The sequence below is a fragment of the Thalassophryne amazonica genome, chromosome 13 (assembly GCF_902500255.1).
Source record: "Thalassophryne amazonica chromosome 13, fThaAma1.1, whole genome shotgun sequence".
Taxonomy (NCBI): domain Eukaryota; kingdom Metazoa; phylum Chordata; class Actinopteri; order Batrachoidiformes; family Batrachoididae; genus Thalassophryne; species Thalassophryne amazonica.
Window position 1 is genome coordinate 39,652,413 of NC_047115.1, and position 24,044 is coordinate 39,676,456.

A 24,044-nucleotide genomic window follows, 5' to 3' on the forward strand; every position below is an offset into this window, starting at 1 on the left:
TGATTTGTCTTATTCAGGACAGAAAAGAAGATTGTTGCAATCTACTTTGCTTGAGACCACTGATGTAAACCACAAAAGTCGCCTGTCATCACCGTCCTCAGCAACGTACATTTGCCAGTGTGGTGCACAAGCTCAAAGCTGACGGCTTACTTATCTCATACTGTGTTTGTGTTGGCACGTCTAGGGGTGTCACCACATTTGCGAGTGAGTTCGTATGTACGAGCCTCTCAGCAGATCTGATGCTTGGAACCACATTCGTCGGCAGATTATCTATCACTCTGTATTTTGCTCAACCGTCCAGACGCTCACTTGCAACTTTTATCACAGTTCGATCATTACGGTCTCCTTTGTGAGCCATTGTGATACAAAATACTGATTGCTTGAAAAAAAATGATGCAAATCTTGTGTTTTTCTCTTACACTGAAAGAAAACAAGTGTGTGGGCCACAATGGAAATAAGTGAATTTCACTTTGTGTTATCCTGTATTTAAATGTATTGTATATGTTTATACGAATAAAAACAATTCAAAAATTCAATATGTAATGTAGTGTTGTCAATGTATTACTATCCTGAAAGAGGAATTAAATATGTATAGAAATACATATGAAATTTGACTACTTCAGGATGTCTTTTCCAGTAGGGTTTTTTTTTTTTAAGTCTAATTTGGGCATCTTCCAGTGCCATATACTGCAGGCCTATGTTTATGTGGGCTTTTGGCACAGGAAAATTATATGTCTCTCTAAACTCTCTAAAAGGTGGCATGTTATAGAAAGGAAGCTGTGATGGCTTTGATGTCCACTGATCCTGAAATGGCAGAATGCATGTGTAAGACAGTGTGCTGTGATGTATGTGCGAGTGAGTCACCGGCTGAGGAAACACTGTATAGGAAAACTGCATTTCCAGGATGAGAGAGTTATGAAGTATAAGTAAAGGGTAAACCTGCCACTTGTCAAACCAAACTGCAGAGCCACAAGTGAATGGTATAATACTAGAGTGACTCTTTTTTCCCCATTCATATATGTGTGTATGTCATGTCACTGCAAAAGACTGGCGGCCTACTCAAAGTGGACTCCGCCTCTTGCCCAGTGACTGCTGGGAAAGGCTCCAACTCCCCTGGTGACCCTTACATGAAATAAGAGGGTATAGAAAATGAATGAATGTACACATCAGCACCTAGCTGAACACAGCAAACTGGGAAAACCTACACAAAGAATTCTGAAAGTTCTGTTGTTTGGACTGCGAGGAGGCATCTGTGTTTGCCAGAATAATTCCATAAAAAGTACAGCAAAAAAAAAATGTAAATTCCTTCACAGAAAATACTGTAAATTTTACAGTATAAAACCATTGTAATTTGCAAAAAGTTTATATTTGGTAAAATTTGTAATTTGCACTCTGCTTGTGTTGCAAACACATTAAGTGCTTGCGCCACCATTCTGTCAAATGGTGGAAAAAGCAGCTAGGGGATCCTCGGTTCAAATCCCTGCCAGACTGGAAAATCGCTCAGGGCTCATGGGCAAGATCTTTAATCCCCAAGTTGCTCCCGGCGTGTAGTAGGCATCTTGCACAGCCAACACCCTGACATTGGTGTGTCTGTGTGTGAATGGGTGAATGTGAGGCATCACTGTAAAGTGCTTTGACCATAAAAAACACCATATAATTGGTGTGAGCCCATCTACAAACGTAATAAACTGCAGAAACTGTTTTATCCTACTGAGATACAGCCTATTCAGTTCTAAACAGATGATTTTTTCAGAAGTCCTCATATTAACATACTTTGTACAAATACAGTTAAAAAATCTGTTAATATGACAATATGATATACAATTCAATATATTTTCAGAGTAGTACTTATTGTGTGACAGCGTAGTGGTGCAAACAGTAAGCGTGCTCATCTCCCCAGCAAAATATCCAGGCTGCGTGTTGCCTCTTCTCTTCATACAGATGGATGGATTTGTTTTTGAAAAACCAGACCAACATATGGATCTCATGCCAAACATCTTGTGGTGGTCCTGAGCAAAATGGGGGCAGTCACAACCTAATTTCATTAAATGGTGAAATAATTAGTTGAAAAACACCATGATAATGCTGATTTAGCAGGAAAATGTGGTTTGATTGACATTCCCTGACATGATTGACGTCCCAACAGCCAGGGGCTGTGAGCATGGACCGGGCCGCCGGGCCACCCGCCCTTGACCACCACCCAATCCTCTCTGCACCCGACCCCTATGGCCCCCTCTGCAGGTGGTGAACCCACAGGAGGGTGGGCCCACGTCGCTCTTTCGGGCTGAGCCCGGCCGGGCCCCATGCACTGGGGCAGTTTGCAGCCGAGTGTGAAGCGTCCGGGATGAAAATCAGCACCTCCAAATCCGAGGCCATTGTTCTCGACCGGAAAAAGGTGCTTTGCCCTCTTCAGGTTGGTGGAGTGTCCTTGCCTCAAGTGGAGGAGTTTAAGTATCTCGGGGTCTTGCTCACGAGTGAGGGACGGATGGAGCGTGAGATCGATAGATCGGTGCAGCATCTGCAGTGATGCGGTCGCTGTGTTGGACCGTCATGGTGAAGAGAAAGCTGAGAAGGGGGCAAAGCTCTCGATTTACCGATCGATCTATGTTCCGATCCTCACCTATGGTCATGACATTTGGCTCATGACCGAAAGAACGAGATCACGAGTACAAGCAGCCGAGATGAGTTTCCTCTGCAGGGTGGCTGTGCGCTCCCTTAGAGATAGGGTGAGGAGCTCGGTCATTCAGGAGGAGCTCGGAGTCGAGCCACTGCTCCTCCATGTCGAAAGGAGTCAGTTGAGGTGGCTCGGGCATCTTTTCCGGATGCCCCCTGGACACCTCACTGGAGAGGTGTTCCGGGCACGTCCCATTGGGAGGAGGCACTGGGGAAGACCCAGGACACGCTGGAGGGACTACATCTCTCGGCTGGCTTGGGAACGCCTTGGGGTTCCCCTGGAGGAGCTGGGGGAGGTGTGTGTGGATCGGCAGGTCTGGGCGGCTTTGCTTGAGCTGCTGCCCCCGTGACCGGACTCTGGATAAAGTGGAAGAAAATGGATGGATGTGGTTTGATTGATTGGTTTAAAATGTATTTTATTTTTTTGGAAATTACAAGTTTATACCATAAAATTTACATGGTTTTCTGTAAAGGTATTTACATTTTTACCTCTGCCAAGGAGGTTATGTTTTCGGTCGCGTTTGTTTGTTTGTCTGTCTGTCAGCAGGATAACTCAAAAGGTTTTGAACGGATTTTGATGAAAGTTTGTGGAGTGGTTGGAAATGACAAGAGGAACAAGTGATTAAATTTTAGTGGTGATCCGGATCCCGATGCTAACGCGTTAGCATGTCTATGGCATTTTCAGTGTTAAAAGCTAGCATTAAGCAGTTGCAGCTGTCATCACGTTCGGGTGCATTTGTTTTCAAATTGTAATATTTCTTAAATTTATTTTTGTTTATATATTAATAATCTAATGATTATTATATACAGTTTTAGAGAAAGAGACAAAAAGAAATAGATCACTGTGCCAAAGAGGGAATCTCTTTAGGGTCAGTGACCCTATGGCCTTGTTTAGAGAAGTGTTTCATAAATGTTAAAAAAATTCATATATTTGCAGTTTAGTTAAATAATAAATTGAATTTTGTCTCTTATTTGTTTTTGTCTATAAGCACATGCAATATCAATATCAGTGCTCAGATGACAGTAGCTTCTGGGAAAGGTGCAAGTTGCAATAAACTGTGATGCCAAGCGCTAAGGATACATGCTATCCAGTCACAGCAGATGAAACTTTTTTTTACTACTGAGCAAACATCATTGTTAGACTTTTTTAGGTTCAATGATTCCACGGCGTGTAGACGTTATGGCATCAGTGACCCCATGGCCTTGGTGGAGGTTTGCACTCTCTGAGTGCTTCTAGTTTATTGTATTTCTTGCTGAATCACAGCAATAGATATTTATTTTTTCTTTCTTTACAGTGTATCACTGGAACCAGTGGATGAATGACATGGGATATAAAACATGCTGCTTCTTATGAGAGCCAACTAGCACACACTTTATTACTCTGAGGCTCAGAAATGATGGCACCGTGAACGAGATCACCCACAGAACACCCCATTAAAGGGGTTAAAAGGTAAAAGGGATTAAGCTGACACTTACAAAAATACACTCTGTGTGATCAACTGAACAGCTAAACCAGCAGAATGTTATCCAACATTTCATCTCTTTCAGCATGATTAGAGACTACACCCTGGTCTGAAAGGAGTGAGAAAGCCATTCTCACATCTCCTAAGGGTGGGGACACCTTGGGTGCAGCTGGATACTCACTGTGCATCACAAGAGCTGGAAATGTGAAAAGTAAGTAGAAAAGACCACAGCAGAATGAATGAAGGTTTTATTTGAAACCAGCAAGATGATGTATGTGATCTTAATCTTAAATGTTGGCATAAACTGACTGGTTTCAAGTTTGGTTTCTGTGGGTCCTATCTTGCCAGTCTATGGCACACAGTCTAAACTGCATCGTGTAAGAGAATTTTGGTCAATTCCATACCACTTGGCTATTTGCAGGGCATGTAACAAATTCAGGTGCACATCACAAAGGTGTTGTATGTAGGGATTTGTGTGGGGTGTGATTTTGGTGAAACGTGAATTATGCTAATCAGATTGTCATCTGTCATCCCCTTTTTAAAAGCTATAGTGTACTGGACCCTGACACTTTGCTGCTTAGATGAAGGACTGAGGTAAGAGGTTTTCTGGCAAGATGTGCATGCAGTGTTTCACGGTGTAAGTGGAGAGCAGCCACCCAGGCACCCTGAGGTGAAGCATTAAGCAGTAATGTGAAACTTTGTATGTTTCCATTCATGCTTACTTTTATTTAATTGTGCACAAGTGCATTTGTGATTTAAAAAACGCAGACCAATGGTATTGGATGGAAATTAACAATAACACCCTGCTCTGTGTATAGCTGTGCATGATTTTGGGCAGCTGATTAACACAAGACTCATTGTTACACTAGAAGAACTCAGAGTGCAAACCTCCGCCAAGGTCATGGCGTCACTGACGCCATAACATCTACACGCCGTGGAATCATTGAACCTAAAAAAGTCTAACAATGATGTTTGCGCAGTAGTAAAAAAAAGTTTCATCTGCTGTGACTGGATAGCATGTATCCTTAGCGCTTGGCATCACAGTTTATTGCAACTTGCACCTTTCCCAGAAGCTACTGTCATCTGAGCACTGATATTGATATTGCATGTGCTTATAGACAAAAACAAATAAGAGACAAAATTCAATTTATTATTCAACTAAACTGCAAATTTATGAATTTTTTAACATTTATGAAACACTTCTGACCCTAAAGAGATTCCCTCCTTGGCACAGTGATCTATTTCTTTTTGTCTCTTTCTCTAAAATTGTATATAATAATCATTAGATTATTCATATATAAACAAAAATAAATTTAAGAAATATTACAATTTGAAAACAAATGCACCCAAACGTGATGACAGCTGCAACTGCTTAATGCTAACTTTTAATATTGAAAATGCCATAGACATGCTAACGCGTTAGCATCGGGATTCGGATCGTGATCCGGATCACCACTAAAATTTAATCACTTGTTCCTCTTGTCATTTCCAACCACTCCACAAAATTTCATCAAAATCTGTTCAAAACCTTTTGAGTTATCCTGCTGACAGACAGACAGACAAACAAACGCGACCGAAAACATAACCTCCTTGGCGGAGGTAATAATACTACAATCAACATATTTGCAGATACAAAGATAATGTATATGTTACAAAGACATAGATACAGTAACAGATCATCAGGATGGACGAGCTGGATGCAGACTCTAAGCAGGTTTTCACATTTGAAAGTTTTGACCAATGGTCTGCACTAAGGTTTGATGGCAGTTTTTGTTTTTAATTGGTTTATTCAGTGCCTTGTCTTTATCAAGAGTATTAGATATATTTGCAGGCTAATGCCATTTAATTTCATTGCAAAGTATTAATATGGTATTCAAAGCAGCAAAAATTTGATATGCAACACTGGAGATTAATTCTAATTTACCAAATGAAAGGCATCAGAGAGCTGATGCACGTACCCTGTTGTCTCCACACACCATGACAGAAATGTACAGTATTAGATATACATATGTCTGTCATGGTGTTTTTGACTATGTATGACTTTATCATGACTTGTGTGTGAAGTCATTCATAACAATCAATCACATATTTTGTGGATCAGTATATGATTTAGATCACTCATAGGAGTCTTGTTGAGTGGTTGAGATATACAAAAAGGATTGGATTTTATTTATTTATTTATTTATTTTTGTACCATGTTTAGGTTGACCTTTTGACCAAACTACTCCAAAATTTAATCACCTCTAGATATCTAGAGGTGATTAAATTTTGGATCCAAGTAATACTCCCACCATATCTGAAGGAAATCCATCCAGCTGTTTTTGAGTTATCTTATCGACAGTCACAGACACACACATCAGTACAAACAATACCCTGCTATCGTCACGACTTCACTGATGATAAAAAAAACTGTCTCATCATTGGCAGGAAAGCAGGAGAAAAGTGCAACAAATCCAATGAGCTATGCGAATTCCATTTTGGGAGGGGTCAAGAAGATGAATGATGACCACTGAAGCTTCCTGTAATTGGTCTTAAAGTCCAAACAAAAAAACAGAGATTTGTATTTCAAAAGAACCTGAGCAACAACTTCTTTTGCTTTTACCAAAATTGGCTCTTTGCCATAGCTCGGGGAAGCTTTCACCAAAGTGAAAAGTTTCAAAGTCTGAACAAAACATGGCAAATATAAAAACATTCTAAGACTGGAAAAGTTTCACCTAGCTTAAAAGGAACACAAAAAATACAAACACTTTCTGAAGATTCAGAAAAACAAGGCTGAATTCATAAAAGGTTCAGTGGTTTGATAGCATCCTTTCTCACCTTGTCCCATAAATGCTCCCATTAGGGCATCCTTGGCAGTACCAAAGCCCAGTTCCCTGCACACAACACTGGCAGCAGTTCTATCCCACAAGTGGTCCACGATTGTCCCCCATTTTCCATCTCGGAGCACTTCCACGCGGCCTTCACCCAGCCTGGGACCTGCCTTCAGACGCACAGGCTGCACAGGAAGTCATAAAGCATAGTTTACCTCAGGCATGTGCACAGAGTTTACAGTGAGCGGTTGTGCAGGTGTGCGACTAAGTGTGCCCATCTTACCACCACTGGATGAGGTGCCTGGGGTCTTCCTGAGGACATTCGAGCAAATTGAGGCCCTGGTACACATTTAACAACTGCATGTCTGCCGTTCTTACAAGGTGAGGGGCTACGGGGGATTGACAGCTGAGCGTGGCACTCTGACAGCGTGTTCTCGATTCCCAAACAGTGCACTTTTTCTACCCAGAATCCTTTCTTCTTTGCCATGATGCTCAGTCTGGGAAAAAAAAAGTGGAAGTTGTAGTTTGATAATACTACAAAATTCAAACCATGATGCAGAGTGGGCACAACTAACCTGAAAGCTAGCTTCGCTAATCTGCTAACTGAAAAGTTAACTGTGAATCTGCAAAACTGTTTCATATCAACAGTCTGTTTCTTGAATGTACATCTTGCAGATTAACAATAGCAGATGATGGAAACGGTGAACGTTTGCACCGACACAAACATGGAGACAATGCAGAACCCCCAAGTAGCCCATGTTATAAGTCTCATATTTTAATGTTTTTGACCGCTGCACTTAATTCAAAAAATACTGGGTTGCTTAAAGTTATCTGAAGTAAATGTAGTGGAAGCTTATTGGTCAGCTAATGGTTTTCAAAGTCATCTGAAAAGCAAATCTGCCAAGAAAAAAGTTAGCTTTGCTAATTAACTGTTAGCTGATTATCTGAGCTGTGCCTGCCCCTGCCTTTCTCGAGGTCGGTCATCCAGCCGTTTAACCTCTAGGGGTGATTTTGTAGGTGAACACATCAGCGAACTCAATACAAATACATAACTTTTCAAAGTCGTCAATAAAGTCAATTTAATGTACAATGAATGTTTCATTCCAGGTCAGCTTGGTGTACAAATCTCACCGTTCCAGGCAGCGAGAGCTGCCAGCTGTCTGATAGACACAAGTTGGAGACAAAAGCAAACCGGCTGATTTCAATAGAACAGCATACAGCCCGAGCGTGTTTTCACCGAGTGGACAGTCACGGAAGCATGAATTCTCACCTTCAGAATGGTCACTTCGCTGAAGTGACGTGGCACCGACCTCAAGAATTGTGTGTCGTAAGACCTGAGCAAATTAAATGTAACGGCTGTTTATGAAAGATTACAAATATAGTTTTACCTTGTTGAAGGATCTGCAACCTTGCTGTCCCATATTTTCCTGCAAAAGAACAAAGATGGATGTTATGTCAGGCCTGTATATTTACTGAGGTTAGGGCCCCTTCACACATAACACAATTGACATCGACTAGTGCACGAAGGAGGAACTGCATGCCAGTCGTGAAAAATCGGAGCTGTCTCTAACGCCTCGTACACCTGTCGCAACAACTATTCATGCACAACCAGTGGCTGAAAGACAGAGTGTGCCCTGTGAGAGCCCATTTAATCCCTCTCTCGGCAGGTGTCGGCCAAATTCCAAGTGAGATACATGAACATCCAACACCACTCACTGGACACTTAGAAAATGTGTGGCCATTTGTGCTGTTAGCATGAAAATAGTGAGCACGCAACCACCTTTGAGCTGGCTGTGGAATTTGTCTAAGTGCTACCACAACTGTGGAGTTGCCAAGCAAAACATGTTGTCGGCTCCCCCCTCAGCACGTGCCGTGTGTGTGTATCACACGTGTGTTCACACTTGCATGACATGCTGAAGTATGTACAGTTGGGGAGCAGGCAGCCAGAGCACGAGCGCACACAGCACAGCGAGTCGCCTTTCAGCTGATCAGCTGAGCCAGAGACTCACTGACAGCTGCAGATACGTCACTTTCAGTCACTTTTCGTCTAATTTCTCTTTTTTTTTTTAAATAATACATTTATCTCCTTGTTGATGTTAGGCATTTTACACTCCTGTTACAGGACAGTGATGGTAGTGCAGTGGTAAAGTTGCTGTCTGTTAATCAGAGCTTTTGTAAATTGCAGGTTCAAATCCATTATTTTCTGTTTCTCCACAGCAGCACGCGATGTGGTGCAACACATTCCAGCTGCTCACACTGTGTTCGTGCACGCACACGAGTGTGCATGAATCCATTGCCGGTGTGTCGTGCATGCCTGTGTGACCATGTGTCCCTCATGACAGCAGGTGTAATGTTTCGTGGTTCCCCATTTCATGTTTGGTTCGTGAATTTTCTTCCGGTGTATTTTGTATTATGTGCTTACTGGCACACACAGATCACCATATGAGGTACATATAGGTGACTAATTTATCATGAGACATTGTGATTAATTTATGATCTTCTGTAATGTCTGCTGTTAGTTTTATAGGTAGATAGGCCACACAAGAGGGATTTCTGCAACATCAATCACACAGAAAGGTAGTTTTACTTAAATTAATTGCTGGTCACAGCTTTATGCACAGCTTTTAAGCGGCCAAATATAACGTCTGGATCCGACATCAGAATGAGCTGTGTGTGGCTTTGTGGTAAGTATAAAACCCGTTATAAAGATGGTGATGACTGGTATCGTTGAAGAAAAAATGTAATGCTTCTTAGTTCACCATGTTCACTTTCCATCTCCTGATTTGTAGGTTCAGTAGCCTATATTCCCATCTGGAATGTGTGGCTCCTTGATGACTGTGTTTTTTGTGTTTATGTTTAGTGTAACAGGCTATCATATGTTCCTCGACTATAAAGAACAGTCACCAACATGAGCGTTCAACATGAAAGTGGTTCTGGGTAATTTTATCCAAATTAGCTACATTTAACTTTATTAAACATTTGTTTGCTTTCTTTGAAACTAACATGCCTGTTGAGTACAAGCAATTCCTTCTTTAATGCTGCTTGTCACGACACAGCAGACTTGTACAGGATGTAACAACTAAAAAAAAAGTCTTAAATAAAACGTGTGTCAAAGACAGTTTGAAGTGTGCCACAAAGACATTCAACAACAGCCATGTATAACATTTCTGGGGAAAACGGAGTTTGACCAAAGAAAATATACAAAAAGTCTGGCACAATGCTGTCGTGTATGTCTCGGAAATGCCTGAACCAAACACAAATTTGCACTCAAAGTAAGCTGGCTCACTTTGGAGAGAGGTGGAGAGGAAAGCATTCTGTTCTCTTGGCAAGTACACCAAACCAACATGCCACACTGCACATGGCCAGGGTGTCCTCAAACCAGTGCACAGAGCCCAAACTATCACAGACATTCAAATCAATGACTGCAAAATACTCTGAAGCACATGCATGTACAACCTGACCAATGAAGTACACGACTCACATTTTCACACATTATTAATGGTTATTATTGGGTCTTCAATTTACTTACTAATGGGCTACTACTCATTATTATGGAGATAAACACTGACATCAAAAGGCCTGATGGTCTATGAAGGACTTAATTAAACTCTTGCCTCACAGCAAGGGCTGGGGTTCAAAGCCCACTCATGCTCCATCACCTTTATCGTCTCTTAAACTTGTGCCAAATCAAGATGTGGATTCATGCTGGATCTGCTGTGGTGACCCCAAGCAAATGGGAGTAGCCACAAGAATTATGACCAGAGAAGTGCTTGTGGTATGCCTCATCTGAGTCACTCAACCCATTCATTTGGCACAAAATCATTCCAGTGGTGTCAAGGATCCTCCATAGAGTCCTCGCCCCACAGACATCCAGTTGTCACCTTAGGTAACTGGTAACATGCGAAAAAGGAATACCAAGAACCTAAAAACCTGAGTCGTCTTTCCACTATAAAAGTGTCTGTATCACTGAAACACCGTTGTGCACTGAACCTATGGCCTCTGACTCTGGGTCCTCTTGAACTCAAATGCCGAGGATCCAGAAACATGAACAAGTGAACCTCTCTACAAGTTTGACTCTTTCAAACCATGCCAGATGGTTGAGATGACAAAGTCATTGAAAGCTTGGATCATAGTCTTGATCCAGGAGAATCACAAAACCAAACACTCCTCTCAATTGGTGCAATTAGGGCATCCATTAATTCCACAAAGATTACAGCACCATCCACAAAGTGAAAGACAGTAATCATTTACTCACAAAGGCACCTAAGCTGTAGGACTCCAAAACCCTACTCAAAACCCAGTCTGTCTATGATTTGAACAGCACAGGACAACCTGATACACACCAGAAGTTAATGAGAAAAAGTCAGATTGTCTCTACTATGCACAGTGTTCACAGTACCTTGTGTACAGGCTGTCTATAATGTCAGCAGGTTACTAAAAATACCACAAATTATAACGATATCCCACAGAACAACCAAATCACACACTTCACAAAAATCAATCTAGCCTAAGAATCATTGCAAATATTCACGCTTGCATTCAATGAGTATTTTCACAGCTTGGATGCGGTGGTTGATTGACGTATTGTTTGTGAAGTAAGACTTCTGTGGTCACTAAGTTTAATACAATTGAGAATGAATCCTGTTAAGAAAAATCCTTGCAAGTACCTTTCCTGGCACAGAGAGCAGGGTAATAACCTGGTAGGTAATATAATCTATGTGATCCCTCTATCCTTTCCAGAGGGATAACAAGTCTTTTCTTCTAGTTAGTAGGGATGATACCCACCTCCCAGATTGTAGCAAAGATTCCACCCCACTTAAAGTTCAACTCCAAAACCACATATTGCTAGATCTTTCCCTGCCCTCAGTTGTGTCATTGCCTTTGTTCATTCATTCATTTAATTAGTAAACAGAATGGGTTGTGGCCTCAACTTTATCTAAAGTTTGGGTTTTTTAGTGAAACTTAGGGCTAGTCGCCAGCAATTACTAAAGTATTTCTTATGTTTTTCTTGTTGCTTAATGCTGAGAAATTGTACCGTATCTGTTGTCTTTCTGCTGCCTGATTCTGTTTTGTTTTTCTCTCTCTCTGTTTGAGGTGCAGCTCTATCCAGAAGTGGGAGTGGGTGCCTTCTTCTGCAAGCCTCCCGTCGTGGCACCAGCATAGACTCCCAAAATTTCCTCTACGTTTGTATTGTCAAGTTTGTTGGTAGCATGGCCCAAGCAGAGGGTCACCCCTTTGAGTCTGGTCTGCTTGAGGTTTCTTCCTCAAATCAGATGGAGTTTTTCCTTACCACTGTTGTGTACGAGTATGTGCTTGCTCTAGGGGTTGGTAAGGTTAGACAGTACTTGTGTGAAGTGCCTTGAGGCAGCTTTGTTGTGATTTGGTGCTATATAAATGAAATAAATTGAAATAAAATTGAATTGAATTGTGAAATCACTCATATTTGGGGGCTCACAGTGAACTATGTTGAACAGCCTGACAGGAGGATCAACCTTATACAACTGCTCAAAGTAGTTGGCCCAGTAGGACAGTATACCAGAGTCATCGACCATGAAGGGAACCTGAGAATTCGTTTGAGATTTTACTCAGAGTTGCCAATGTTCACAGCACTGGCAGATTGCACTCAATTAAAATTTGATATGACAGGACTTTTGCAAGGGTTTTGTATGCACAACAAAACAGAAATGAAGGAAGTCTACTGGGCAGTCACTGAGATCTAGCTCTGAACAAACGGAGAGTCAGTCAGGAGCACAGCAGCAGTTCTAATATTCTCCATATGTGTCTTTAACACATCAGAGGATAGAACATGTTTAAGCTTCATATTAAGGCCCAGATTGAAGCTGATCTTGTAAGAACACGTGCCTCGAGCTACATAATGACACGACAAAGTTTGGGAAGCCCCTTTTTTTCTTTTTTTATTTTCACTGGCTACACAGCTCAGTGAAACATGCTGTGATAATGAATTTCAGCGGTATTACACTTTTAAAGAAGCAAATATTGTGATATTCACATGAAAGCATGGGCAGGTTAAATATTGCTTCTGATATGAAACTACAGACACTCGGCTAAATTACAGCAATAAAAATAAACCAAGAATGTTGGAGTCAAGAGACACGTTGTTGATGTTGTGGGTGAAGTCATGGGCTGCTGAGCGCACACTTTCCAAAAATCACAAAATAACCTATTTCCTGACGCTGTGAGCCATTTCAGTCTGTGACAGCTAAAGAATATCAACAACCCCTCCTCCAAAATATCCATATTTCTTAAGGAAGTTGGAGCCAAATAAAAATCAATTCTTTAGAAACACGCAATCTTTCTTTCCTGTTGTCAGATACCAATTTTTAATTTAAACGACCTGTGCTGGTTCTTCGGGTCCATTTGATGATGGTTCATTGTGCAGATTTGTTGCTTCAAAACCATGTTAAACATTTGATCTATTGATGCATAAAAAATCTTAATAAAAGCACATTTAAACTCACATGCATGGCTCCAAATAAAGTTATATGTGATGTCATGAGAGCTGTTGTAATTTACCCCGACACACTGTATAGAAATTAACACATTCTTTAGAGTCTTGAAATACACTTGTAAAATATGTTAAATGTGTCTGCCATGTGGCTCTGTAGTATTGTCTCCTCAAGAAATAGACATGGATGAGAACGTGCGCCCACTTTCTCATGAGGAAAAGATGTCTGACTTTCTTGTGACCTCACCACAGACTAATCGGCGACCGATTCTCCCCTTTCAGAAGCCAACAAGACTAGTAGACATCCTATAAATGAGGCCATTGGCTCTTTCATTTGACTAAATTACAGCAGTGTTTAAGATTCAGTTTTACACCCAAAAGTTAAAGCATAAATATGCCAAATTTTTCACATATAAAATGAAATAATTATCATCTCAGCTTTTATTTTCTTATGATGAGGAAAATCCATTCTGTGTGAATGCACTGAGCTGTAATAGCATGAGTTATATGAATGCATTAGTCAGCGTTCGTGCAGTGAACTGATACCTTCAGTTAGATTTTCCTGCCTCACCAGCATTCATCAGTCTGCTTAACCAGTGAATGTTTTCCAGCCCTTGCTGAGGAGCCAAGAGAAGTGGGAGTAATGATAGGGAGTCCCACCCGTCTGTTAGACGACAAGCATTACAGCAATGTTTGGGTTTCATCACCTTCACACTGCTACTTGTAACATCCACTGCTTATGATTTTCTGTCATTTTTAACTTAAATACTGTGTAAGAATTCATTTTAAATTTTAAAAAGCAGCAAATTACCAATATAGAAAATAAGAAATCCAGAAAGTCAGATTGAGGTTGGATTGCAATGTATCAAAACATTTATGTTTTAAAATTAATGGAAATATTTTGTATCTAATCATTAAAAATAATTTTTAATATATAATTTGTATTTTTATATTGCCCCAAGTGAAGGAGTTCAAGTACCTTAGGGTCTTGTTCATGAGTGAGGGGACGATGGAGCGTGAGATTGGACGGAGAATCGGCGCGGCAGTGGCGGTATTGCATTCACTCTACCGTACTGTTGTGACGAAAAGGGAGCTGACCCAAAAGGCGAAGCTCTCGATCTACTGGTCAATCTTCGTTCCTACTCTCACCTATGGTCATGAGGGTTGGGTCATGACGGAAAGAACTAGATCACGGGTACAACTGGCCGAAATGGGCTTCCTCAGGAGGGTGGCTGGTGTCTCCCTTACAGAGAAGGTGAGACGTTCGGTCATTCGTGGGGTTGAAAGGAGCCAGCTGAGGTCGTTCGGGCATCTGGTAAGGATGCCTCCTGGGTACCTCCCTAGGGAGGTGTTCCAGGCATGTCCATCTGGGAGGAGACCCCGGGGAAGACCCAGGACTAGGTGGAGAGATTATATCTCCATACTGGCCTGGGAATGCCTCGGGATCCCCCAGTCAGAGGTGGTCAATGTGGCACGGGAAAGGGAAGTCTGAGGTCCCCTGCTGGAGCTGTTGCCCCTGTGACTTGAACCCGGAAAAGCGGTTGAAGGTGAGTGAGTGAGTGAGTGAGTATATCTATATCTCTATATATTTTTCTGTTTTTTTACTTACCGCAATCAGCATGCTATATTTCATACACTCAACAAAAATATAAACGCAACACTTTTGGTTTTGCTCCCATTTTGTATGAGATGAACTCAAAGATCTAAAACTTTTTCCACATACACAATATCACCATTTCCCTCAAATATTGTTCACAAACCAGTGTAAATCTGTGATAGTGAGCACTTCTCCTTTGCTGAGATAATCCATCCCACCTCACAGCTGTGCCATATCAAGATGCTGATTAGACACCATGATTAGTGCACAGGTGTGCCTTAGACTGCCCACAATAAAAGGCCACTCTGAAAGGTGCAGTTTTATCACACAGCACAATGCCACAGATGTCGCAAGATTTGAGGGAGCGTGCAATTGGCATGCTGACAGCAGGAATGTCAACCAGAGCTGTTGCTCGTGTATTGAATGTTCATTTCTCTACCATAAGCCGTCTCCAAAGGCGTTTCAGAGAATTTGGCAGTACATCCAACCAGCCTCACAACCGCAGACCACGTGTAACCACACCAGCCCAGGACCTCCACATCCAGCATGTTCACCTCCATGATCGTCTGAGACCAGCCACTCGGACAGCTGCTGAAACAATCGGTTTGCATAACCAAAGAATTTCTGCACAAACTGTCAGAAACCGTCTCAGGGAAGCTCATCTGCATGCTCGTCGTCCTCATCGGGGTCTCGACCTGACTCCAGTTCGTCGTCGTAACCGACTTGAGTGGGCAAATGCTCACATTCACTGGTGTTTGGCACGTTGGAGAGGTGTTCTCTTCATGGATGATGCGAAGGAGATGTGTTGCACTGCATGAGGCAAATGGTGGTCACACCAGATACTGACTGGTATCCCCCCCCCAATAAAACAAAACTGCACCTTTCAGAGTGGCCTTTTATTGTGGGCAGTCTAAGGCACACCTGTGCACTAATCATGGTGTCTAATCAGCATCTTGGTATGGCACACCTGCGAGGTGGGATGGATTATCTCAGCAAAGGAGAAGTGCTCACTATCACAGATTTAAACTGGTTTGTGAACAATATTTGAGGGAAATGGTGATATTGTGTATGTGGAAAAAGTTTTAGATCTTTGAGTTCATCTCATACAAAATGGGAGCAAAACCAAAAGTGTTGCGTTTATATTTTTGTTGAGTATATATGGGATACTAAATCTGAAAGATAATTAAAATCCTCAGCTCACAAAACACAAAACTCAACTAATCAGTATACCCTTAAATACGCAACAAAGCAAGACTTTCCAACAGTTTGTCACAGAGTCTTGTGGGGCAGCACAGGGGGTCCTTTGGGGTTCTGGTTAGGGTTAAAATTAGTGAGCAAAGTGTTACCGTGTCATGAAAACATACACTTTTCGTGACGTATCATGAAAAGAAAAAACACTGAGACTGCGCTGAGGATTTGCTCAATAACTGGGTATGAAAGATGACTACTGCCACGGCAAAATATTGCAACAAAGGATGCACATTAACATCATCTCCTGTTTTTAGCTTACCATCCAATAAACATATAAAATAAATCATTCACTGCCTAGTTTAATAAATACGTATTTCAGTATTTATGAACATCAAAAAGTTGCTCTAGCCAGAATGACACACGCTAGTGGTTTATATATCTTGAGCTGTACATCTTTTCCTTAACATGCAGCATTTCCTGAATTTTTGACACAAAATAGCACAAAAGCAGATGGAATTTTTTTGCGTGTTTTCCGATGCCAAAATGCACACAAGACACATGACAAGTACTTATAGGGAAATCCTATCAAGAACAGTATATGTGACAATTTTTTTCTGACTTGTTGGTGTCTTGGTGTTTCTGAGGAACAGAGCTGTCAATTATGATGAATTGTGTTCCACTTCACAGGTCCTTGATCTTGACCACACGTTTGTTTGGACAGTGGGTTAATGCAACCACTGACCTCAACAAATATTTGGTTGCTTAGTTGCGTCATCTCTGTCTTTGGAAGTTTGACCATTCTTTGTTGTGCTTTGTTTTATTTGTTATTGGTAGTATGGCCAAAGCAGATGGTCACCCCTCAGAGCCTGGTCTGCTTGAGGTTTCTTCTTGTTACCAAAAATTGCTGGAGGGACTGTTTTCTTACCACTGTTGCCAATGTGCTTGCCCAGGGGTGGGGTAAGGTTAGACCTTACACTTGTGAAGCGCCTGAGGGTAACCTATGTTGTGATTTGGCACTGTATTAATGAATTTCATTGAAGTGAATCAAATTGAATTCATTGCCTATTTATCTCAAGCTGTGTGTGTGATTTAGCCACTCACTTTTCATCAAAATACTTGAATAACAGGTGTTAAATGGCATTTTGAGGCCATTGCACAAGTATTTCTAGCTTATTTATTCATTGATTTGATTTACATGCATGCCACATATCTGCTTTGTGGCTGAACACAGATGTCAAAGAATTTACAAAAAAAAAAAAAAAAAAAAATGCATCACATTTCAAGCTAGGTCGCCTTTGTTCCGAGCCACAAAAATAACTGCCAGCATGCATCGAGAAGTTAAACAATATGGAAATAAATTAGAGAGAAGGTTACTGAGGAAGATCATACAGACAGGAGATGGCAAAACCACCCTTGGTCACCCAAAGAACGGAAGACGATACTCCCACTATCAGCTAAAATGTAATTAAACATAAAATGATAGTTAAGTCCCTAAATCACTACAGTGACAGAAGAAGACAGACAGCTGCTGACACAGCAGCCCGCTGCGAGCTGCAGCCGTAATTGGATATATTTCACACAAGCCAGCGAAATTCTGGATTGTCTGTATGCCGTTCTAGTTCTTTCTCTCATTCTCCTCCTTCTCTCTCTTCCAATTCTATCATTCTCTTTCTCCCTCTCTCTCACACACACATGCACTCAGCTATAATTGGGGGTGTTTTTTTTTTTTTTTCACTCTCAGCAGAAGCCATGAAGAGCCTCAGTCCTGACCAACCTGTAATTACAGCATCTTTAGAATCTCATCCAAAAGACACAGGGAGCTGAGAGATGTGGCAGGGTTCAGGATTTCTAAGAATGGACCGACAGACTGGGAGCAAGGTGGAAGAGCAGGGGAGGAGTGTCACTGGCTAAATATGGTCCCTCCATGCAATACAATCACAATCTTTTATGGTTACTATCAAAGTGAGAAATATTACATGCAAACTGAATGTCATTGGCTCACAACCAAGCAGCAACCTAAGGAGGTGAAAAATTAAGGAAACACACAAGTGCCAACACCTGTAATTCGTTGAATGGCCACTTAAAGCTGGCTACAAAAGTGAGTCAATCCCCACAGAAGTCCATGTTAAAATATCCAATGATACATCAAAAATAAACAGCCTGGTACAAAAAGGTTTTCATCTCTGTAACTAGTTTCCTAGTTCGTCATGTGTACCGGGGTTGAATTTTTTTTTTTTTTATATATATATATATACCTTGTCTATTTAACCCTATTGTCGCATATATGCTACAATATTTGACTCAAATATACAACATACCAAATTGACCAGTATACCTGTTGTCGCATATTTGCAACATACCAGTATTATTATTATAACATTATAACATAAATTATTACCAAAATACCATTTTTTGTGCAAAAGTGAAATTAATAATCTCAACATTATTTACCATCTACTTAAAGGCAAAAACACACACAAAACATTTTTTTATATACAGCTATATAAATTCAGGTGTTAAGGGGTTAAGCTATTATGTTAAGCTATAAAGTTATGAATAATTAGGGAAATGATTGTTTCGAGTGACAGTGAGTGTACCAATGTCAGTGCAGGAAAACACTGGGATGTATATCAAATGCAAATAAGACATGTTTTCAGGAAGAATGAGACAAAATAACACCTGAAATGTTTCATCACTGGGTATCCTCAATGCCAAAATATATGTTAAGTGTTGTGAGAAGGAATGGCAACATTACAAAGTGGTAAATGCTTTAGCATCCAAAATGTTTCTTTTGGAATGTGTTGCCAGCCTTGAATGCAAAAAATGAATGTATATTAACAAAGAAATGAAGTTGACCACTCAAAACATGAAATATCTCAGGTTTATACTGTTATATTTTCCATACGCCCCAACGTTTTCTGATTTGGGGTTGCATTTTGTATGTTAGCAATGTTAGCGCTCGTTAGCAGATATTGATATCTTGGTGATTTTGATACAGTGATAGCTGGTTAGAGATTTTAATACTCACACCAACCGTTGTAAGAAATACCCCCCAGTCCACAAAGATATGTGTTAATCAGTCACTGGCATTCAGGTGAATTAGCCTGTTACTCTTAGCTAGCGAGGTAACCTCGAAATAGTAGGGCATATTCCGGCTTCATTCATCCTGCCCAGGTGTTGCTCACTCTCCACCACTTCAAGCATTTATGTTGGACAGGAATTTTGGTGGAGGCACATTGACATCTGGAGTCCGTCCCATTTGAGCTTCAAGCTCACTCTTCAAAAAACCTATGGGTGATGTCATAAAGGGTTTGTCCAGTGTAGATATGGTCTATGTCCACAACCAACTGGAAGACCTGTGTTTTTTGTATTGCAGTGCCATGAGAAGTAGTTTTGTTGTTGTTAATGTTAACTGCATATAAATACATAGATTTGGTTTTATCATAATTTTTTAGATTTAATAAACTGATATTGCAGAAACAAACAAATTTCCATATTGAACGATGGACAACAGGTCTAGATTTGGAAACATATCATTCTGGTTTCGCCAAGTATATCGCGTAAACACAAACAAAGGCCGAGATGTATGGCTGCTGCTGCTACTTTAAATTTGTAATTTAATGAAACGATAATACAGCACAAGTTTGCCAAAAAACTTTTCAAAGTACATTTCAAAACTCATTTGTGACATAAACAATACTTTCCACAGTGTTGTGGCCGAGGTCAAAGACTTCAATAACTTGTCAAGTGCTATAATTTAAATATTTCTTCCTAAAACCTAGAGAGACATTTAAAAACAGCTCACTGGAGGAGCTAATGAGCAGCTTCCCTGCAGGCTTCAGTCCAAAATCTTCAAGGTACAGTAGCTCTGACCTCCTCTGTCATATCACTTACAGTAAAATCTTATATTTTGCAACCACAAAAAGCTACACTTAACCATCAAACTCCTCACACTCTTGTACTTATAATCCCTTGCGTTCAGTGACAAATGTTTAATGCGAAGGAAAAAAATCATAGAGAAGCATGAAAAGCTTTGCACCTGCAATGCGGGGAAGCTGTGGTCTCATAAATGATCCTGTTCAGGTGCAGTGTGGAGCAAGGCTGTCAGTGACAACTCATTCTGGTCATCTTTTGCACTGAAGCTATGACACCTAGTGCTCACCCTGCACCTGCAGTCGAATTCAGTGAAAGCATCGCTGTTCCCAGCAGCAGCTCTGCAGAGAGCATGTCATTCATGGATAGTGCAGGATTGCTCTCAAAGAGATAAGCTGAATAGGATACATTTAGGGGGAAAAGACCATAAAATCTGAGTCTATAAAACAAACTACTTAGCTCCTCGGTAAGAGGTTTTGAGTAACCAGAGGCTTTTGCACCTACACTATAGAACAGATGTTGCGGTCAGTCAGTCACCAGTTGAGTCAGACGATTTCTAGCCAAGTGAGCAAAGACGTAGCTGAACTGTGAATCACAGAAAAGTCTCCGACAACCAGATCCAACTGGGTCCCCGTCCAGCGAGGACCTGCGGTTAAAGAGTACAACTTTCCCAAAAACCACTGAAAGTATTTTTCTGATGGAGACGAGAAGGAACGGATCTGGGTCAAAAAAGGGGAAAGCAAACATCCGTGTACAAGAGAATTTTTGTGCAGGATCGACTGAACATGTTGATCAGTGGCAGCGTGGCACACGTGCTCTTGGAATGTAACGAAAAATCGAGCAGGTACGCCACCGACTTTCACCCACACAGGCTGCCAATAAGAGAGTAAGCTGCTTCAATAAACTGTCCTGTAGGTGTCTCTGTCTGGTGCCGCTGTATTGATGAGACAGCAAAAGCACAATCAGCAGTGATGTTACATGTCAGCATGAGAATCTAAAAGTTAAAGTGGTACTGTTTGTCTGAGAGCTGCAAGCTGAAGATAGCATCAGAGAGAGACGAAGAGGCAATAGGGTGAGCAGAGGTGACTTGCCTAGAGACGAGTGTAAATTAAGGGCTGTAGAGAGGGGACAGAGATCCCTTTATCATCCTGAGGCTGCAAGCGGAGGGGGAGAAAGGGGGACACGGGGGAGAAAGGGTTGCTGGTGAAAAATAAGCCAAGATGCCTCGACTAAAAACCACTTGAAATGGGAGGCAGTTTTATTCTAGAAGATGTTTTTATTCATTTTACATAGAGAGCAATAATACAGCTCGACGCGCCTTTGGTCCCAATATCGGAGCGTTCTGCAGTCTGATATCAGTTCATGAATATCACCTTGAATCAAACCCACTGTGGAAAAATAATTTAATTTTTAATCATCCATTAATGCTCCTGAAGACAGCAGAAAATAGGATTGAATTCTGTTGAAGTAGAATTATGAAGCACATCCTATGTGCTTATTTTCACCTTTGCACAAATGAAAAGGGCCAGTTTTTTTAAAAAAAAGCAAAATTTTCTCACATGATGTGCAACTTGAGAGTGAGGTAGCAGTATTTTTCCCAAGAACTGCCTTGCTGGTTAACTGATGGGCAGGCCTCATTAGTCTGTCAAGTGTGTGACAGAATCCATTTCAGATACAGAACATTTGCAAATAGCTTCCAAGCAAAAAGTGTTGTTTCAGTAATCTTCAGCTAATCACCTAATCGCTGTTATTTTGCAAACATACTGTATGTGCATCTCAATGCTGTGGCTGCAGATTCTATTAAGAAAATTTAGGTTTTTGCAACAGCTTTACACATTTACTTTTACTACCTGCAGCAATAGAGACCATTCAAACTGTTCACAGGAGCTCTTATGTGACATATTTAAAACACTAGAGTGTCAAGGGCCCTGTGGGTTCCCGGTTCAATTAAAGTCCAAGGCAAGACTCGTTCATTTAAAAATGGCTGCCATTTCCAAATGAACGAATCTACGCAAATAATTTGGGGATGGGAACAATTTCAATGACCAATATTGTGCCCTTGGTAAATTAAAAGAAAAGATACGGACAGTTTTTGAGAAAATTGGGTACAAATACCCAAAGGGGCTGTTTTTGGCATAAAAATGGCTGCCATTTCCAAATGCATTAATCTGACTATAACTTTTTATGACAAGAAATATATCAATGACCCATATTATGCCCTTGTCAAATTAGAAGAAAAGTTATTGCTCAAAACGGCTAGTTTTGGCATTAAAAATGGCCGCCATTTCCAAACAAATGAATCTACGAATATGATTTTTAGACGGGAACGATGTCAGTGACCCATATTACACCCTTGCCAAATTAGAAAAAAGATTATAGTTTTTGAGATATCACAAAAAACTGACAACAACAATGACTACAATGGACGTCATGCCACTGCATAGGGTTAGAAGTCTATTGGTGGGTAACCTAATAGCATGCCAGTCCCAGCAGGCCCCCAGCTTTGCACCAGAGTCCTGCCAGGCCTCTGTAATAGTAAGGGAAACTATTCTGTTTGATATTTTTACTTAAAAATGGGATTTTACTTTCCAGAAAGCACAGCATCAAAGAAACCCAGAAGAATCCAGGGATTTTCATACTATATTTCTCCATCATCTGTGTCAGTTGATCTTTGATATAAGCAACAATGTTGTCAGTTTTCTGTTGAATTTTGGACACTGAGTTGACAGAATTCCTATAATTCTCTTCTTTACGTTGGTCATAAGTGACAGATGTGCACCAGTGCCCAAACTGTTTTACTTTTCTTTCCTGCCAAATATCAAAACTCCCAGTTTGAATCGCACTTATTACAATTGAACTTAAGCCAAAGTTCAAACTTACTTGTATGTTCTGACATTGTGTTGGGCTGCATCTGGAAAACCGAGCATCCCACACACAACTCTGCTGCTGTTAAGGCTCCAACCCATGTCGCAGACCTGCCTCCATCTCCCAGCATGCTTCACTTCCACAACACCCTCTGTGACCAGGTTCTTCGTCTTCGTAGCCATCAGAATGGGGCGTAGACGAACTTCTTCGATCTGCACTTTACTGCGACCCTTAGGGGAAGTGAAAGTAACTAACGCATATTTGAAAGAGTGGTACACAGATCAAAATATTGTGAGGTGTCTTTTCAGGATGTCTCTGTACCTGATAGTGGTAGGGTCTGTAAAACCTGGGGATCTCTTGCGGGTGTCCATTCCCGTGGTAATAACCTGGATGTCTGCGACTGGCCAGTATGCCCTGCCATTGATGTGCAGGGCTGCCATTGTGCCTTGAAGTCACCACACTTCTACTGGGGTTCGGATCCACCCTCCGTTCAGAGCTGCACACCACCCCCAAGTCTTCAGAGTGTTTACAGTCATTCACACCCCAACCATTATGCTTGCAGTCCTTCAAAGACTTCTCAGAGCCATCACAGCGAACGTTGTCCATCCATATTGGGCCTTGTCAAAGAAACATCATGACTCACTCAGCATGATTCTGACCAATTTTGCAATCAACAAGAGTAAAAGCAAATAATCTATTTAAGGAACTAAATCAGTTTCTAACACTTGACTTTTACTGGCACACTAATTTAGGGTTGCACCTAGCAGAATGTTTAGCCAGGAGATACGCTTTACAAGGCAGGAGATCCTGCTCCTTCAATCCACTCAACCTTCTCTCTAATTTAGATTTAAAAGCAGCACTAAAGAATATCCATAAACCAATGGCAAGTATTGCACAACTCTGGCAAACGAATGCTGTCATTATTCTAAAACAAATGCCCTTACTGGACCTATATATTTGCCGTGCCAGTCTGCCAGGCGACCTTAATGAGATGTAGACTCCAATCCCGCAACAAGTTATCTTTGTCACTTTATGATAGTTGGTTATTTTGGATGTCTTAATTGGTGGTCTTTTCATGAAGGCATGCTTTTTAGTGTGTTATTGGA

The 24,044-nt window shown here is 41.1% G+C and overlaps 1 protein-coding gene across 1 annotated transcript in view; it reads right to left on the reverse strand.

The window, feature by feature from the left end:
* Positions 1-24,044, reverse strand: part of loxl4 (lysyl oxidase-like 4) — a 56,172-nt gene that overhangs the window by 28,205 nt on the left and 3,923 nt on the right. The window contains exons 3-7 of the mRNA XM_034184775.1: positions 23,260-23,555; positions 22,954-23,168; positions 8,335-8,373; positions 7,230-7,443; positions 6,954-7,131 (exon numbers count right to left, since the gene is read on the reverse strand). Coding sequence (XP_034040666.1) covers positions 6,954-7,131; positions 7,230-7,443; positions 8,335-8,373; positions 22,954-23,168; positions 23,260-23,555 — 942 coding nt within the window. The remainder of the gene's footprint in view (positions 1-6,953; positions 7,132-7,229; positions 7,444-8,334; positions 8,374-22,953; positions 23,169-23,259; positions 23,556-24,044) is intronic.